A 20,171-nucleotide genomic window follows, 5' to 3' on the forward strand; every position below is an offset into this window, starting at 1 on the left:
TCGACCTGGGACCGGACCGCAGCGACGCACGGATGCACGCCAAAACCGTAGGATCCTACGCAGTGCCGTAGGGGACCGCACCGCTACTTCCCAGCAAATTAGGGACACTGTTGCTCCTGGGGTATCGGCGAGGACCATTCGCAACCGTCTCCATGAAGCTGGGCTACGGTCCCGCACACCGTTAGGCCGTCTTCCGCTCACGCCCCAACATCGTGCAGCCCGCCTCCAGTGGTGTCGCGACAGGCGTGAATGGAGGGACGAATGGAGACGTGTCGTCTTCAGCGATGAGAGTCGCTTCTGCCTTGGTGCCAATGATGGTCGTATGCGTGTTTGGCGCCGTGCAGGTGAGCGCCACAATCAGGACTGCATACGACCGAGGCACACAGGGCCAACACCCGGCATCATGGTGTGGGGAGCGATCTCCTACACTGGCCGTACACCACTGGTGATCGTCGAGGGGACACTGAGTAGTGCACGGTACATCCAAACCGTCATCGAACCCATCGTTCTACCATTCCTAGACCGGCAAGGGAACTTGCTGTTCCAACAGGACAATGCACGTCCGCATGTATCCCGTGCCACCCAACGTGCTCTAGAAGGTGTAAGTCAACTACCCTGGCCAGCAAGATCTCCGGATCTGTCCCCCATTGAGCATGTTTGGGACTGGATGAAGCGTCGTCTCACGCGGTCTGCACGTCCAGCACGAACGCTGGTCCAACTGAGGCGCCAGGTGGAAATGGCATGGCAAGCCGTTCCACAGGACTACATCCAGCATCTCTACGATCGTCTCCATGGGAGAATAGCAGCCTGCATTGCTGCGAAAGGTGGATGTACACTGTACTAGTGCCGACATTGTGCATGCTCTGTTGCCTGTGTCTATGTGCCTGTGGTTCTGTCAGTGTGATCATGTGATGTATCTGACCCCAGGAATGTGTCAATAAAGTTTCCCCTTCCTGGGACAATTAATTCTCGGTGTTCTTATTTCAATTTCCAGGAGTGTATAAAGCAACAATTCGACCCAACGTCTTGTGGAAGTCAAGACAGTTTACTGTAAATAGCAAAACAGAAGTTTTACGTTATAAATAACTGATTCATTCCAGTTTTAGAGCCAGAGAGTCCAAACTGAGAGTTTAGCTGGAAATTATTAATAGCCAAGAGACGAGCTTTGACTGAAACCCAGCCAGAGGCGACTCAAATGCACGTACCGCGAAAGAATGGATAGCTTAGTCACGCCTATCGGTTGGAATGCTGACGGTAGCATCACTAACAAATCACGACGGAAATAATCCCGAACCGTATTACTGAGCAAAGGTAGTACTAACACGAGCTTCTATGGTCCAAGCGGCTACCAAGTGAGACAACAGCGTTAACATGCAGGAAAGTGGCAACATCACCCGCGCTAGTGCTGATCACTAAGTGGCTCCGACTAAGAACTGCAACCTACTTGGCGGCGAGGGTGTATCTAGTCAGTTCTGCAGTGAGGACACCGTCACAAAATTGGCGTCCACCGACATAAAGAGGGACGCGTAATTATTTAAATTTCACATTTAAGAAATCGTTCACGCAGGAGAATCATACACTCCGCCATATGACCATCGAAGAGACTCCTGTACGGACAACATAATAATAATAAGCATCGCTGGCGTAGAGAAACAACTGAAAGAATATAAAAAAAATAAGTCGCCACGTCAGGATAGAATGCCAATTCGGTTTTACGAAGAGTACTGTACGGCACGGGACTTTACTTAGCTAGCATTTATCGCGAATTTCTCGCGCAGCGCAAGGTCCGAGCAGCTGGAAAAAAGCGCTCGTGACTCTTGTGAATGAGAACGGTAAAAGGACAGACCCGCAAAATTATAGACCAATATCCCTAACATGGGTCTGCAGCACAATCCTTGAACACATTCTCACTTCGAATTAATAAATTTGCAGCATGGTTTTAGAAAACACCGCTCGTGTGACAATCAGCTTGCCTTTTCTCACTAGATGAACTGCGAACTATAAATAAAGGGCAACAGGGAGATACTATATTTCTAGATTTACAAAAAGTATGGACACGGTGTCCCCATTGCGGAATATGAACGAAGATACGAGCATTTGCAATAGGTCCTCAGATACGTGGGTGGGTCAATGACCTCTACAATAATAGAACCTAATATGTTGTCGTCGACGGAAGTGTTCATCAGAGACAAGGGTATCGTCAGGAGTGCCCTAGGGAAGTGTGACAGAAACCGCTATAATTTTCTGTACACAGAAATGATCTGGCGGAGAGGGTAGACCACGGTCTGCTTTTGTTTCCGGTTGATGCTGTGGTGTACGGAAATGTGTCAAAGTTGAAAGACTGTAGGAGGATACAAAATGATAAAATCTCTATTTTGTATGATGAATGGCAGCTTGCTCTAATGGTAGAAAACTGCAAGTTGATAAGGATGAATAGGATAAACAAACCCGTAATTTTTGGATGCAATATTAGCAGTGTCCTGCGTGACATAGTCAAAGCGTTTAAGTATCTGGACGTGACACTGCAAAGCGATATAAAATGGAATCACCATGTGAGGACTGTGGTAGGGGAGGCGACGGTCGATTTCGGTTTATTGGGGAAAATTTGGAATGTGTGGTTCCTCTGCTTAGGAGGTCGCATGTAGGACGCTTGTGCGACCTGTTCTTGAGTATTGCTCTAGTGTTTGTGATCCGTCCAGGTCGGATTCAAGGAAGACATCGAAGCAATACAGAATCAGACAGCTAGATTTGTAACCGGAAGGTTCGAATAACACGCAAGCATTACGGAGCTGCTACGGGACCACAAATAGGAATCCTTGGAAAGGTTGCGATTACTTCGGGGAACACTAATGAGAAAATTTAGAGAACTGGCATTTGAAGTTGAGTGCAGAACGATTCTACCGTCGCCAACGTATGTTTCGGGTAAAATAAGATACAAGAACAGTCATCTTTCCCTCGCTGAATTTACGAGTGGAACAGGAAATAAAAGACTAGTAGAAGTATAGGATACTCCGAGCAAGCACCGTACGGTAAAATGGTTCAAATGGCTCTGAGCACTATGGGACTTAACTGCTGAGGTCATCACTCCCCTAGAACTTAGAACTACTTGAACCTAACTAAACTAAGTACATCACACACATCCATGCCCGAGGCAGGATTCGAACCTGCGACCGTAGCGGTAGCGCGGTTCCAGACTGTAGCGCCTAGAACCGCTCGGCCACTCCGGCCTACACCTTACGGTAGCTTGGATGAGGTAGATGTTCTGGCCAGCGATAGCATGGTCTCTCACGATCAGCTGAGATGTTGGAGTGAGTGAAGTGGAGCCAGTTTTGCGAAGGATGGGACGGTTTGCTATCCCAAAGCCTCGCAAAGCCGTGGCTTCAAATTTGACGTAACGGGCTACGGCTCGGCAAACTTTGTAAGATAAATTCCACCATCTTGTAAGTAATTAGGAGTAATTAATCGGGGGACCGTAAAATTCTTGACATGAACAGGCTCACGGCGTTGTCTGTTAGCTAGGGAAAATTTGTGTAACGTCAAATGGTTTGACGACATATATCGATCAATTAATTTCACCGAGTTTTGTATTAATTTCGCCTATAATTGTGGTGATAATTTCGCTTATAATTGTGATGAGTAATTTTTACGGACAGTCGGTATCTGCCGTCGGTATTAAAGTTTGATTTCATCGCTCTCTCTTCGTCAGGAGGCTGGTTAGCGCTGCAGATACGAAAGTCTCTGCTGTACAGTATCTCCCCGCAGAACATGACAGATGGCGGTTGTGTGGGTGGAGGAGTGACTGTTCTGGAAGCACTAACGGCGAAACTGGGATGTTTTCACTCTCTCACTCGCGACATCGGCAAGCTTCTCTCCACTTTCATCCCACTAATGGGCACCATTATAAACATTATGGCTAATCATCTGACATCTCATCACTGCACTCGTACATGTTTAACACTTGAAGTTTATCGTCACATACGGCCCATAATTACTCGCAACGTGGCTGAAGAGGAGGAACTTAATAATTAATATGAAACATATTTTTTTCAAAAATAAGGTTAGTTTTATTCAGAATTCCAGTACCTCATAACATTCCTCACCCTCCTGTCTACGGCACGCTGTTTTTGAGCATAATCGCCGTTCATTGCGACGGCCTTACGCTACCTTACTGTGAGGTTCAAATGGCTCTGAGCACTATGGGACATAACATCTTAGGTCATCAGCCCCTAGAACTTAGAACTACTTAAACCTAACTAAGGACATCACACACATCCATGCCCGGGGCAGGATTCGAACCTGCGGCAGTAGCAGTCCCGCGGTTCCGTACTGCAGCGCGTAGAACCGCACGGCCACCGCGGCCGGCCTTACTGTGAGGTTCTATATGCCTGCATGCTACCACACTACTTGTTGATGTCGGGACCAACGTCTTACTGCATCAGTAACCTTCGCCATCACCCACTTACTGCTTCCCACGGAGTGCATCATTCACTGGGCCAAACACAATGAAGTCGACCGGTGCGAGATTAGAGTTGTAGGATGGATTGCGAAGAAGAGCCCAATAAAGTTTTGTGAGCCCCTCACTGGTGCACAGACATATGTGAGGCCTTGCGTTGTTACGGAGAAGGGCACGTTTGTTTCCACTTTCGTGTCGAAGATCACGCTCAAGTCGTTTCCCCAGATTCCTAAAGGTAGCACAGTACACTTCACAGTAGATCGTTGCACCACGGGAGAGGAAATCAAGCAGAGTAACCTCTTCAGAGTTCTTGAAGGGGGTCGCCATTACTTTACCGACTGCAGCATTGAACTTTTTCTTCAGAGGATAATTGCTGTGGCGCTATTCCATGGACTGTTGTATTGCTTCCGGTTTGAAGTGCTGAATCCATGTTTTATATACTGTGAGGACGACCGACAAAACATTACCACAGATAGCCTCGTAATGCGGATGCAATTCCGCACAGATGGTCTTTTGTTTCTCTTTATGGACTTCTGGTAGGCGGGTTGGAGCCCAGCGTGCACACACTTTAGAGTGCCCCAACCGGTGGACGAGTGTGTCACCACTGCCAACAGAGACGCCCAGCTGAGCAGCGAGGTGTTTTATTGTGAAACTCCATCACCTGGAATGAGAGTGTCCGCACGTTCCAACATTGCAAGAGTCGCATCTGTCTGCGACCGGCCGGCGTAAGAGAGTTCGGATAGATTTGCGCAGCCTTGTTGCGATATGGACGGAAGTCTCTCCTAACGACTTACCACTCTTTTGCTTACTTCGAAGTCTGCGCAGACATTCTGCAAAAGCCTACGAAAACCTGCGATTCTCTGATTCACCCCCAAAAGTAACTCAAAGACAATTCTGCTCAGAATGCACCTCCGTTTCAGGCGCCATTCTGAAGGCTAATTATGGAACGTCACTTATCGGAACTTCATGAATTTATAGGGGCTGAAGCGGTAATATTCCATGATGTTCCGCAACAATTCTGCACTATTCTTTCAACCGAAATTGGCTGAGCTATTAACGGACTCAATTTACTGGTGGGAAACTGAAAGTTTTTTGCTAATGAGCTGCCTCGGATTACAAACTGTACTAGAGTATGAAGTAAAGAGAAAGACAGAGCAGACGATTATTTTGCCGGAGTAAAGAGGACCAGTAGGTGTGGATTTACGAAAATGTGCATTCCGAACACGTATTTCTACTAATCTCTTAAGAAGTTAAGAGAAAACGAATGCAGCAGCAGTTTCTCCAAGAATTTGGCTGGATCTGCCCACTAAATATTGAGATACAAATAGTGTGGCTCGGTTGCTTAGACGCACCAGAAATATATTGATAGCACTGCAGACCCCTTGGCAGTTATTACTCCGTGCTAAGTTGCCAAATTGTAAACAAATGCAAGTCGAAGGGACAAAAAATTACAGCTATAGGAGACGATTTAACCAAACATACAGAAGCTACAACGGAACTGTGGTAGTGACTGTAACCCAAAAGGTGAGAAACAAGCTGTAATCCGTAGCAAGGTATATTCCCATAGTTTCCGAACTGTAGACTGCAGAATGACTATGTCACTGCATACACTGATATTTACAAAGTTCGATTTCTGTTATTATGATGAAGCAGTATGAAAGGTAATATTTTTTGTAGAAAATTTTGTAAACAAGTACTCTAAATTCTAAACTTCATTCAGAAGTTCTGCAGCCCCATCCCCAGCCACCTCTGAAGTGTTTATGTAATCTGTCATTTATCGCTTCTTTCACCTCGGTTTCAAAGTTGTCAAGGCCCACTGCAGTCTGAGACTCACGTCCACTAGCTAGGTACGTCGGGTCAAAAGGCGGGGAGATGCACGACTGCCAGTTCCACTAGTATCATCAATAATAACGCACTCTGCTCTCCAAAACAACATTCGGGGTAAACATTGTCTTACGACTAAACGAGGAAATGGAGTTATCTGGTACTTCATAGGACAAGAATCAATAATTTTATTTTAGTTGTATGTTTAATTTCAGTAAAAGGTCTTATTTTATAATAGTTGTCCTAAATAAAACTTCTTTACTTTATATCATTTACAAACAAATACTTAAATACTTCGTTATATGTGTGTGTGTGTGTGTTTGTGTGTGTTGTGGTTCTTAATAATTTTTTATGCATTTCATGTTGGAATTCACAGTTCCTGCTACTTTAAATACCATTACGATGATTAAGACCTTCTAAATGGTTCATATTTTTCAAACAAACTGTAGCTAGTCACAAAGTCAGTATTTTACATAATTTCTCTTAAAATGTATATATTTTTGGTTACATTCTACATTGATTGCTATTGATATAAATTGAAACAACAAGTTTATTGTGACCAGTCTCCGTTTATTTATATGCACGACATAATACAGAGTTTTAAGCCTCCATCATCATGTGGATTTATGTAGATCAATACGACTAGTATATGTTCTTTTACGACTTTCCAGTAACCTATGGCAGTTTCTGCATTGCCCACAGTTTCCTTTTCGTCTTATTGCATCACATACACCAACAAACATTGTAGGTATTTCAGTGTGACAGCTTGTGTGATGTTATATGACGGGTAAAGGATCCTGTGACCACGGGAGAAAGTGCTGCAGAGTCGTAATACATCATATAGTAGACGTATTAATCCACATAAACCCACCTGATGGTGGAGATTTAAGCCTTTGGAACGAGTCGTGAAAATCAATAAATTGTGGCTAGTAATAGTCAACTCAGTCGGTAGTTCACCATTATGAATCCGGACAGTTTATTTTCAAGGATTCAAAAAATAGAAGCAGTACTTAGATAATTTCCTAGTTCCACGCATTTCACATACCTCTGAAGCACAGGATAATTTTTTGTATACAAATGTATCAAAAACTGCCGATGAAAACATGAATCAGTCAGCACGAACGCACCTCAACTTCCCACGCATCCCGTCCAAGGGAAGAAGGTCGGCAGCTCCGAGTTAAATGACGCGAAACCTGTGCCCTGCGAAAATCTGCTGCGTGATCGGCACTAGTGGACAGCCATTCTTGCTGAATAGCGGCAGGTCTAGTGTTTCATAAAGACCGAACTGCCAATACCTCAGAAACAGTAATTATTCTGTCCACAGCTTTTAGAATTGACCAGAGGTCTCAGGAATGTCTAGGAAAGTGTGTCACAGAGCGTAATTACTACTGCTACAGATTTCTCTATGTCACAGACATCAAACGTGATTTTTCTTTGTCATGATCACCGTCGAAATAAACAAATAGAGGGATTCGTCGTACTGAGTAATCGTTTCCTTTTTTCCACAGCAAAACAGCATTCGTAATCTGAGAGATCGCCTACACAGCTTTCTTGCTGCAACGTGTAACGATCATTGTATATAAATCCTCTTGCCTCCACATCTCTCTCTATCCTGCGTCTTAGTCAGGCTTCTTGTTTACTATTTCATGTACTGGGCTTGAACGTCTCGCTAGCCATCTTGTAATTTTATGAGTTTCGAACGGAGACGACAGAAAATTTACCACTTTAAGTTCAGTAAATGAATGTGGAGTGATATCCATAGATTATTGATATCTGGCAGTGAGCACCAGCTCTAGATGCTATTACAGATATGAAGAAATGAAGCCGAGATATTACGTCACCTTGTCAGCGTGTCTTTCTTTTTTGATATCGTTGGCGTAACACTTCAACTGAATTGAAGATAGTCACTGCTGGCCGAAATCGGTAATCTGCGTATGTTTACCTACAATCTCTAAACATAAATAGTAGTTGCTCTCCATCTGGACCTTTTCAGTACCTTACAGAAACAGGAAGCATTAGTAGTAATGTGAAACAACAGAGATTACTCTAACGGAAGTAGAAATATGACCCCATTACCCCATAAAACGTTCAATAATTTTTTGTACATTTTTCTGTGTCGATGATTGTAACTGACCGATGTGAGATTATTATTACAGTATTTGCTTTTGGTAGTGCTGTGAGAGGCGTCACTCATCATTACACCTATGGGTTCAAATCACCTACTCGACAGAATGGCCCAATTTTTCTGCCTAAAACTGATTCTGTGTGTGAATAGCCATATGACGTCACAACCAATGCTTAGAAAATTCAAGGTGGATTTTGTGAGATACTCTTCATCACGTACTGTACTTGAAGTGATCCATATCATGATACAGTTAATAGTCTTATTCCACAGTTCTTATTCTGCGAACTTCTCAATGCTTTCTACCTTGCGGAAGGTTTTTCGCCAGGTGTCAGTACATTTGTGGTCCTGTCACACATTCTGGGATCCCACAGCCTCTCCAGTACAACTCTTTTACGGTATAACTGATGACACATTTTCTGCTCTTTTAAGTAATCACGTTTCGATCTGGTCACCACCCTATTGCTTCTGTCAGTATTAATTGTTATCTGTACATGACTCAACTAACTCCAACATTGTCCACGTTAATCAGAACACGTCAGGGTGCTGGAAGTTTCGATAATTAATCAGATCCGTGTCAGCACAGCAGTCCTCAAGGGAAATCATAGTCCGTACAAACAGAAGCCTGTTGAATGCTAAAGCAGCCACAATGCAGAGTTTCTAATGCATCTGTGTCTTCTCTGAACATTCTGCAGTTTGACAAGACTGAGGAGTTTCTTTTTTGTGGATATGCTAACAGAACTTTAAAATTAAGTGATCAGATTTATGTACGAATGGGTACGTACGTATGTATATAAGCTTGCATATTATCTCTGCTTTCATATCGAATCAATTTTGTTTCTACTAATTGTGGGAAGCCAACGTTGATAGTAAATACATGACAACTAATACTGCTGTTACTAAGTAATATGGTATTTAGATAGCAGGTCATCACAGATATTTACAGATTACAATAAACGACAAGTCGTTCTGTAAATATTTCTGTGACTCCTATGCTGTGATGAAAAGATTTGTACACAACAGAATAAAATATGTAACGTGCTGAAACCAACAAGAGCGTAATTACTTGAAAAAATTAATCGTTATTTTCAGCGTAATCAATGACTGAAAACATCGCTCAGGAACTCTCTCGTCCTCGTGTTGTTGTTGTCTGCAGTTCGAAAAATACTTTGGTACATCTATTTATGGTGTTCTAGCCTGAGCAAGCTTCTTCACCTTCGAATAACTACTGCGACCTACACCCTCTTGAATATGCTTACTGTATTCATGCCTAGGTTTCACTCTACGATTCTTAATCCCCACAATTTCCTTCATTATCAAACTGACTGCCCCTTTATGCCTCAGGGTGTCTCCTATCGACCGATCCTTTGTTGTAGTCAAGTTGTACCAGAATTTTTTCTGCTAATTCAGGTTAGAAAATCCTCATTAGATATCTAGTCTGACCGTCTAATCTTGACCATTCTTCTATAGCGCCACGTTTTAGAGGATTCAGTTTTCGTCTTGTCTGAATTTCTTGTCGTCCACGTCCACATCTGTGCAAGATTACACTCCACACAAGTATCTTTAGAAAAAACTTGTTACCTGTGCACAGAATGTATGCTGCTAACGGAATTTTGAGAGATAGAATACATTTACGTTCCTTTCGTTCCCTGCTGTGCATTTTCCGTAGATTATAACAGCAGAATTGAGGGGAAACCCTTCGGTTGCATGAACATCTACTTTATGGGGCAGGAAAATTTTGAGCTATTTCATGATCGCTATAAAATCACACAGGAATCAAAGAAAAATATTTAAATTCACACCACCGAATGAGAAAGCCATTTTCAAGATTATCTTATTCATCTTAATGAATAATATCTGGTGATTAGATTATAGAAGGCTGTAAAAGCTTCCAGATTTTACTTATTCTTTTTCCATAATTTTGAAACAATATTTCAGGATATTTGATTAACTAAAGTTTGTATGAAACATTTCACAATTACAGTCAGGAAAAAAAGAGTAATTTCCGACTTGAGTATCTCACAAGGTGTAATTACATGATTTTGTTTTCGTTAGTTGATCCACACGACGAGGTTTTGTTTGCGTCGATGGGCATTGTTGATGCAAATAGGATGAGTTTGTATTCCGAATATGTGATATGAATAACGTGCGATATATTCTCTGTACCTAGGTTCTTCAAATAAAATTTATAGTCATGGTATTGCCTTTGCAATAATTCGATTATTACCCTTCCTAATTTTTTAAAGAATGTAACAGTAGTGGTTGGCTCTTTGTGAACGACACTGAGTCACCCTGCTAGAAATATGCGTTCCACGGCGCAATGAACGCCTCCAGTGTGCAGTACGTGGAATACGCAGTTCACTCGTGAAAGATACTGCTGGTAATGACTGTGCCCACCTCACGAGGTACAGAGGTGTGCAAGCCGGTTCCTGAAGCATCGGTTGTGACATCATAGTTAACAATAACGTCAATAATATACGAGAACGCTTTCCAAAACATTTCGTTCAAAAGACGGTATTGTTTGTCCTCTACGCAGTTTTGCATCTTTTGTAGTGATATAGCAAATAGTCCCTTAATAAGCTTCTGTTAGAAACCCTAAAACGTGATACACATACCGAAGAAGAAGGGCATCGTTATTTTTGTCTGTGTGGAATGCCATTACGTCCTTATCGGGAATAAAATAATGATAAAGACGGTTGATTAGATACTCATATTAAAGGGAACCTGAAAGTTGATGAAAAATAGCACCACCATCAGTAGAATGATAAACGCCCGTACCAATACACATTTCACAGATGTTATAGTAACAAGCTTAAAATTCCAGGAATCATCAGGCTTAAAATTCATTCATGAACGTTTTAAGTAACACCTTCATTGAACTGGGAGGAAGGATTCGTCTTACTGTAAGTATGGATAGCAGAAGGACATTAATCTGACGGTGCTTACCCTCCAACAACAGAAACCCCCAACAGACAAAATATTTTTATAGAAATTTAATTTGGGATCTTCACAGTCACAAGACACCTCTAGGCTGCTAACACCAAGGTGCGTAAACTATTTTCAATATTCGTTTATGCAGAGGGTGTGGATATGGAACCGTGCACGTTCTGTGGAAGAAGAGGCAGTCTAAAACCTAAAACTTTTGTTCTGCAATGGTGTAGCGTAGATTTAAACGTTAGAATTGCCAGATACATTATTACTGTATTGGAGTACGTGTATATCGCTTAGTACTTTCAAAACACTGGACAATTGTGTGACTCTACCTTGAATCTGTATTTCCTACAACACTAAGACTTCTACTAACTGTGAAGAAGCAGTGTTATTGTAGCAGACTAAAGCTTCACTCCACTCACTGATTGATTTGTACATATATATGATTTACTAGGCACGGTACTATTGGAGATGATTTTTCTGTAGCATACCTTCGATCCTAGGACTAACTCTCCCATCAGGTCACTCCGAGTCACAAGGCAACTTGACATTTTTTCACATAGACAAGTGATTTCCAGGACTGAAAGCAGTGTCAAGTGACAGAAAAAATGTCCTGGCAATGACATAACACTCAGTCCTCCGCCTTAGTGTTAGAATTTTGTTTCATACTTGCACACAGAAGCAGTTATTACTTTTTGGGCACTCTTCACTTTCAAAACACATTCAGTGCTTACGTTGTTGTTGTTGTTGATGTTGTGGTCTTCAGCCCTGAGACTGGTTTGATGCAGCTCTCCATGCTACTCTATCCTGTGCAAGCTTCTTCATCTCCCAGTAACTACTGCAACCTACATCAACCTACATCCTTCTGAATCTGCTTAGTGTATTCATCTATTGATCTCCCTCTACGATTTTTACCCTCCACGCTGCCTTCCAATACTAAATTGGTGATCCCTTGATGCCTCAGAACATGTCCTACCAACCGGTCCCTTCTTCTTGTCAAGTTGTGACACAAACTCCAATTCTCCCCAATTCTATTCAATACCTCATCATTAGTTATGTGATCTACCCATCTAATCTTCAGCATTCTTCTGTAGCACCACATTTGGAAAGGTTCTATTCCCTTCTTGTCCAAACTATTTATCGTCCCTGTTTCACTTCCATACATGGCTACACTCCATACAAATACTTTCAGAAACAACCTCCTGGCACTTAAATCTATACTCGATGTTAACAAATTTCTCTTCTTCAGAAACGCTTTCCTTGCCATTGCCAGACTACATTTTATATCCTCTGTACCATCATCAGTTATTTTGCTCCCCAAATAGTAAAACTCCTTTACTACTTTAAGTGTCTCATTTCCTAATCTACACTCCTGGAAATGGAAAAAAGAACACATTGACACCGGTGTGTCAGACCCACCATACTTGCTCCGGACACTGCGAGAGGGCTGTACAAGCAATGATCACACGCACGGCACAGCGGACACACCAGGAACCGCGGTGTTGGCCGTCGAATGGCGCTAGCTGCGCAGCATTTGTGCACCGCCGCCGTCAGTGTCAGCCAGTTTGCCGTGGCATACGGAGCTCCATCGCAGTCTTTAACACTGGTAGTATGCCGCGACAGCGTGGACGTGAACCGTATGTGCAGTTGACGGACTTTGAGCGAGGGCGTATAGTGGGCATGCGGGAGGCCGGGTGGACGTACCGCCGAATTGCTCAACACGTGGGGCGTAAGGTCTCCACAGTACATCGATGTTGTCGCCAGTGGTCGGCGGAAGGAGCACGTGCCCGTCGACCTGGGACCGGACCGCAGCGACGCACGGATGCACGCCAAGACCGTAGGATCCTACGCAGTGCCGTAGGGGACCGCACAGCCACTTCCCAGCAAATTAGGGATACTGTTGCTCCTGGGGTATCGGCGAGGACCATTCGCAACCGTCTCCATGAAGCGTGGCTACGGTCCCGCACATCGTTAGGCCGTCTTCCGCTCACGCCCCAACATCGTGCTGCCCGCCTCCAGTGGTGTTGCGACAGGCGTGAATGGAGGGACGAATGGAGACGTGTCGTCTTCAGCGATGAGAGTCGCTTCTGCCTTGGTGCCAATGATGGTCGTATGCGTGTTTGGCGCCGTGCAGGTGAGCGCCACAATCAGGACTGCATACGACCGAGGCACACAGGGCCAACACCCGGCATCATGGTGTGGGGAGCGATCTCCTACAGTGGCCGTACACCACTGGTGATCGTCGAGGGGACACTGAATAGTGCATGGTACATCCAAACCGTCATCGGACCCATCGTTCTACCATTCCTAGACCGGCAAGGGAACTTGCTGTTCCAACAGGACAATGCACGTCCGCATGTATCCCGTGCCACCCAACGTGCTCTAGAAGGTGAAAGTCAACTACCCTGGCCAGCAAGATCTCCGGATCTGTCCCCCATTGAGCATGTTTGGGACTGGATGAAGCGTCGTCTCACGCGGTCTGCACGTCCAGCACGAACGCTGGTCCAACTGAGGCGCCAGGTGGAAATGGCATGGCAAGCCGTTCCACAGGACTACATCCAGCATCTCTACGATCGTCTCCATGGGAGAATAGCAGCCTGCATTGCTGCGAAAGGTGGATATACACTGTACTAGTGCCGACATTGTGCATGCTCTGTTGCCTGTGTCTATGTGCCTGTGGTTCTGTCAGTGTGATCATGTGATGTATCTGACCCCAGGAATGTGTCAATAAAGTTTCCCCTTCCTGGGATAATGAATTCACGGTGTTCTTATTTTAATTTCCAGGAGTGTAATTCCCTGAGCATCATCCGACTTAATTCGACTACGTTCCATTATACTCGTTTTCCTTTTGTTGATGTTCATCTTATATCCTCCTTTCAAGACACTATCCATTCCGTTCAACTGCTCTTCGAAGTCATTTGCTGTTTCTGACAGAATTACAATGTCATCGGCGAAGCTCAGTGTTTTTATGTCTTCTCCCTGGATTTTAATACCTACTCCCTTTTTTTTTTTGTTTCCTTCACTGCTTGCTCAAAATACAGATTGAATAACGTCGGGGAGAGGCTACAACCCTGTCCCACTCCCTTCCCAACCACTGCTCCCCTTTCGTGACCCTCGGCTCTTTATAACTGCCATCTGGTTTCTGTACAAATTGTAAATAGCCTTTCGCTCCCTGTCCTTACGTGTACTTAGCGAATGGTAGAATCGGTTTATGCGCTTAGAGGATGGCGATTGTCTTTCTGCAGATCCGTCGCTGACGCTCGGGCTGTACTGCGTGGGCAAGATGGGCATCTCGTCGTCGTACGTGGTGCTGCCGCTGCTCGCATCCGAGCTGTACCCCACGGTGGTGCGCGGCATCGGCATGAGCACTTCGTCCGTCTTCGGCATGCTGGGTCCCATCTTCATCCCGCTGCTCAACTACATGGTGAGGAGTCTGCGGCGCGCTCACGTGCACCCAGCTGCCCTTCAATATTCTGCTTGACGCGAACGCGACTCCCTACGTACATCACCCGTGGATCCACGTTCCGGTTCCAGGGTGTGGAGGGAAGGCGGAGAAGCGAGGGGGGGTGGGGAGGTGGAGTGAAGGGTGGGGCGGGTGAGCAGTTTCACCCTAGCTCTCTCACCCCCAAAACATCCAGACAACAGCCCTCTTACCCTCCCCCCATTCCCCGCCATTTTACCATCTCACTTATGCCTACAACGTTAATAATAGTAACATTGAAATACACAAAATGCTTGAATTTATTAAAATATGATTCAATTAGAATTTTTTTTCTTTATTGTATTTCGATTCCCCCCAGTAGGGGGGGGGGGGGCTGGCAGCAGCGTAATAGGCCGCTCTACAGCCTACAGAAAATTTGAAAAATATAAGGAGAATTAAAACAAACAATAAAAACATGATAAAACGGTGACATTGTAAAAAACTGTAAGAAGGAGGAAAGTTGTGGAATTTAAAATGTAAAAACACGGCGTTAACTATGCGTATGAAGACACACAGTAAGTAAACAGGCACAGTTTAGAAAACAACACGGCGACAAAATGGTTCAAATGGCTCTAAGCACTATGGGACTTAACTGCTGTGATCATCAGTCCCCTAGGACTTAGAAATACTTAAACCTAACTAACCTAAAGACCTGACACACATTCATGCCCGAGGCAGGATTCGAACCTGCGACCGTAGCGGTCGCGCGGTTCCAGACTGTAGCGCCTAGAACCGCTCGCCCACTCCGGCCGGCAACATGGCGACAGTCTGGTTTCTGTTCGGACGAGATAAAAAACACAACTAGCGACAGTATGGTGGCTCTTCGCAACACTGACAGGGGACGCACAGCACTGAACGTTTACGTTCAAAAATGGTTCAAATGGCTCTGAGCACTATGGGACTTAACTTCTGAGGTCATCAGTCCCTTAGAACTTAGAACTACTTGTACCTAACTAACATAAGGACAGCACACAATTCCGTGGCCGAGGCAGGATTCGAATCTGCGACCGTAGCGGTCACACGGTTCCAAACTGCAGCGCCTCGGCCACCCCAGCCGGCTAACGTTTATGTTAAACAGCACTATATAGACGACACGGCGACAGCTGGGGGTCAGTTACCATAATACACAGTCCTTATAACTAATATAAACTGATGAAGGAGAAAAGCGAGCTTAAGAATTTTTCTAAAGGTTTACAAAATTTTTAACTGTGTTGATCGCAATAATGTATTATTTCCATTTCATTACTAGTTTTTATTGATACAAGGGACGGTCAATAAATAATGCAGTTTCTATTGAAAAATAGCAGAACTTATTGTGGTACATCGTGGAATATTTCCGCTTCAGCCCCCTATAGTTTCATGAAGTTTTGATTGGTGGCGGCGTTATACGAAGTATTCAAAATATCTGTAATGGAGGTAGGTTTCAAGCAGAGAGCTGTCACTGACTTTCTTTTGGAGGTAAAGCAGATCATTGGAGAGATTTCTAGATGCTTGCAGAAGGCCTACGGAGACCTCGCAGTGAACAAAAGCGCAAAAGGGAGATGAGTCTTTGGGCGACGCGTCTGTCAACATCGTAACAAGAACACGCAAACCTGGGCAATTCCCCGCGTGGCAGCCGCCGTTACACATCTTTTACTCATAGAGTCATGGAACATGGGTACACTCTCATTCGAGGTGATCAATGAACCACAATCAGACAGAAGATTGCCGTAAGTTAAACTGACATGAACCAACATCAGGAACGTAGATATTTTAAGGTAAAGAACATTACATAGTAACGACATTCCACTCGTGGTAAAGATGATGTGTACGTGCACTGTAGGCAAAAACGATATTATCTGACGCCATTTCTGGATAGAGAAAAGGAAAATATAAATTAAGTATTAATACATAAATAATGGAAGCATACTTCGCTCATTAATCAACGAAAATTGAACACACTGCTAGTTAAACCAGCGAAGTTATAGAGTGCAATGCAGAATCTACGCTGATAAACAAACATATTATTTCGTTAAAAATAAAGACTCTAGTCCGGTTTAAAAACATATTTAAAAAAAAAAAAAAAAACAGGATAATGTGACAAATTTAACATGCCAGGCTTAATAGGAAGTGTTCCTGAGTAAAAGGTTAAGATGTCCTTGTGGCGAAATGGACTCGACTCGACAATATCCAGATAGTGAAATATAAAAATATGCACAGTTATTTAGTCTAATTTTTCAATATCTGATGTTATTTGAACACTAATTTCTGTTTGTGTTTGTCGCCGTCAGTGAAAAATTGCTGGAACTGCCGACAGGTGGCACATAAGTAGGCGCAGTTATAATTAAAATTACACAATAATATTATTATTAATATGGTAATAAATGAAAAATTGTAAAAAAATTATTGTATTAATAACGACTCTACTGTGTTACCCGAATTGTAACTCTGCGTTGTTGTGCGTCATCTGCCGGGTGTTTCTGGCAATTTTTGATTGATCGTAATAAATACACACAGCAACGAGAGTTATAATAGCTTCACACGGTAATAAACAAGCTTGACCAACTTGCATGCTTTTATAATACACATTCAGGATATTGAAGAGAGAGATATTTCGTAACGACAACGGCTGTACCTTTTTACTCAGTTACACGTATTAAACATGTGTGTTCCCTTATATTTAACATTATTCATATCATCCTACGTTAAAATAATTTATGCTTTTAAGCTGGTCCTGGCGTTTTTATAGCTTTGTTGTTGTGTGTGAAGCCGATCATCTGGCAACCGAAATAGTAACCAATTGAAATGTAAAATATTTTTGCAATCAAGACAATTAAAAGGTTTGTAAAAAATTTACAAATATAAAATATATATAAAACTTTATGATAGAATAATAAACGTGAAAACCGGTTTGCATTGCGACGGGTTAGAGTACGTAATTATAATTTGAGATGGACACAACCTATATAGAGTAAAAGATTTGGAAACGACGTGGGTCGCGTAATAGATATAGAGACTTTTTAAAATTTCGTACATGGCGGGAGCAGCAACCGTGCAATAAAATCTACTTATAGAAATAGTAAACAGGCAAGCAGTTGCTAAATGGATCGTTTATAAAAACGTCTTCTTCAGAAAGAGATATTGACAACAGTATTACATGTTGTGCCAGAGGTACCTTAAAACATAGCCGACTGACGCTTGTCAGTTTGCCATAACATATAATTCAGTTGTCAGTATTTCCTTCGGAATAAAACGTTTTTATAAACGTTGAAACCATGGTAAAGGGTCTTAGCGAACCTTCCATTTTGCAACTGATTGGATGTTTACTATTCCTGCGTCAAGATACAAAGACTCCAAAACGAAATTTAATAAAAATTGACACAGATCACCATAAATTTTTTATTTTAAATTCCGGTAGCCGATTCGGTCTTTATAAGTATCTACAGGCCGAAGATTCCAGATGACTTGTGGAAACCGTTCACGGAGTTGTGAAGCGCCGATTGGTACTTGTCGCTAACCGAATAGTTGTATAGAACGAAACCGGTTGCAGGAATTTAAAATATTTTTTTTTTTTTTTGCGACCTGAACTGCTTTTTATTGAAATATTAAATGCGATCATTGTGGTTCCTTAGTGACGCCATAAATTATTGTAATAACAATATTCTCTCACAATTATGACAACGTTATAATTTACACAATACAAAATGGAAAAGTGTACTCTATATAATGCGTGTTCGGCGTAACACAACGATTCTAGACATAAATCATCAGACGGTGTGTGGCGGTATATCTCGTCTGCCAACGACCTCTGCTAACAATTACAATTTAAAGAAGGCGATACCTTAATATGTGATGTGGAAGCATGTGACGCGATCCTGTTTACAGGCGTAAATTAAGCAGGAAGTGATCATTGGTAAGTCCAAAGCTTATCACGGACGCATAGGTGAACAAGAAGGGTCATGCAACTATTAAAACAACGTAAGGAGCCCAAAACTGGCTCATTAATTTAAATAAACGCTGCATCAAAGATAACAGGAAAACAGGAAGACAAATATTAAGCGTTTAAGTCAGGAGGAAAGAGTGTATTAATATGCAGTATCAGGTTTCAGATGTGATAAAACATCAGTTAAAAAGCAGAAGCTGCAGAACAATATGAAGAGGAGGATTCAAACGACGGGAGACAGAAATCCGAACAAACCGACGCAACAGTGGAGCATGATGGTGGATTCCCTAGGTTGCAGGGCGTAACACCTCATTGTGTTATGCAGGCAGTGTCTGGCAGTTGTCTTCCGATCGCGTAAATCACGTAGGTTATTTACATGTCGCTAACTGTAAACGTTAAACTCTGTTTCAAGAGGCTCTTTCTCCTACTAAGGTCCATGGGGCCTTTGAGCCAGACTTTTGCCAACATTGTGCCTAGCATGACGTTTTATCAGATGGACCCTGACTATGTGGACAGTAGCTGCCGGCCTTTGACATGTATGTCTCCGTGTCTCGTGATTCCTGGACAGAATATTCGCAATTACTAGCTGAATTTCATAAGAGAACTCAATTAGTCCTTCTTCTCTCTCTTTCTAATACCAGCGCACAGTCTCTTGTAACCTTTTCTTCTTCTCGCTCCCCTGCAACCACATTCCAGTCTCCCATGGCTATCAGATTTTCATCTTCCTTTATGTACTGAACTACACGTGCTATATCCTCCATGCTTTATCGTTTCATCCTCTGCTTTCGACGTCGGCATGTGTACCTGAACTACAGTTGTCTGTATTGATTTGCTGTCGATTCTCATGAGAATAACCCTATCAGTGTTCACAGTTACTCACTCTCTGCCCTACCTTCCTACTCAGAACGAATCCTTCTCCCGTTATATCATTTTACGCTGCTATTGACATTACCCTATAGTCGTTTGACAAGACTTAATCCTTGTTTTGTTTCCATTTCACCTCACAGACCCCTACTCTACACTGAACCATTGCATTTCCCTTTCTAGATATTCTAGATTCCTTGAACTTCTGACATTCCATTTCCCGATTCGGTGAACGTTACCGTTTCGTTAGGCATTCAGTCTTTCTATCATGGTCATGTTCCCTTTAGCAACCTTCCCCCAGAGATCCGAATGTGCAACCAGCCCTGAACCTTTTGCCAATGGAGAGATCATCAAAACGTTTTTCAGAGGCCATATGGTCTATGGATACACGTAGCGTGTACCTTCTGCACTCTCATGCCGTTATGCCGTTGATCATTGCTGATTCTTCACATCTTCACATAGGTAGTCCCCCCCCCCCCCTCCCCCCTTCGGAAGGCGTATCCGAGACCGAAAGCGTGTGGAAATGTGACGTTTGCCAGCCGCAAACTTCATATTGTTGTATAAAGTGATGAAA

The 20,171-nt window shown here is 43.2% G+C and overlaps 1 protein-coding gene across 1 annotated transcript in view; it reads left to right on the forward strand.

Annotated features, from left to right (window-relative positions):
• Window positions 1-20,171, forward strand: part of LOC126176203 (beta-alanine transporter-like) — a 503,717-nt gene that overhangs the window by 390,787 nt on the left and 92,759 nt on the right. The window contains exon 10 of the mRNA XM_049923347.1: window positions 14,576-14,754. Within this exon, the coding sequence (XP_049779304.1) occupies window positions 14,576-14,754 (179 nt within the window). The remainder of the gene's footprint in view (window positions 1-14,575; window positions 14,755-20,171) is intronic.

This window comes from Schistocerca cancellata, chromosome 3 (genome assembly GCF_023864275.1).
Source record: "Schistocerca cancellata isolate TAMUIC-IGC-003103 chromosome 3, iqSchCanc2.1, whole genome shotgun sequence".
Lineage (NCBI taxonomy): Eukaryota > Metazoa > Arthropoda > Insecta > Orthoptera > Acrididae > Schistocerca > Schistocerca cancellata.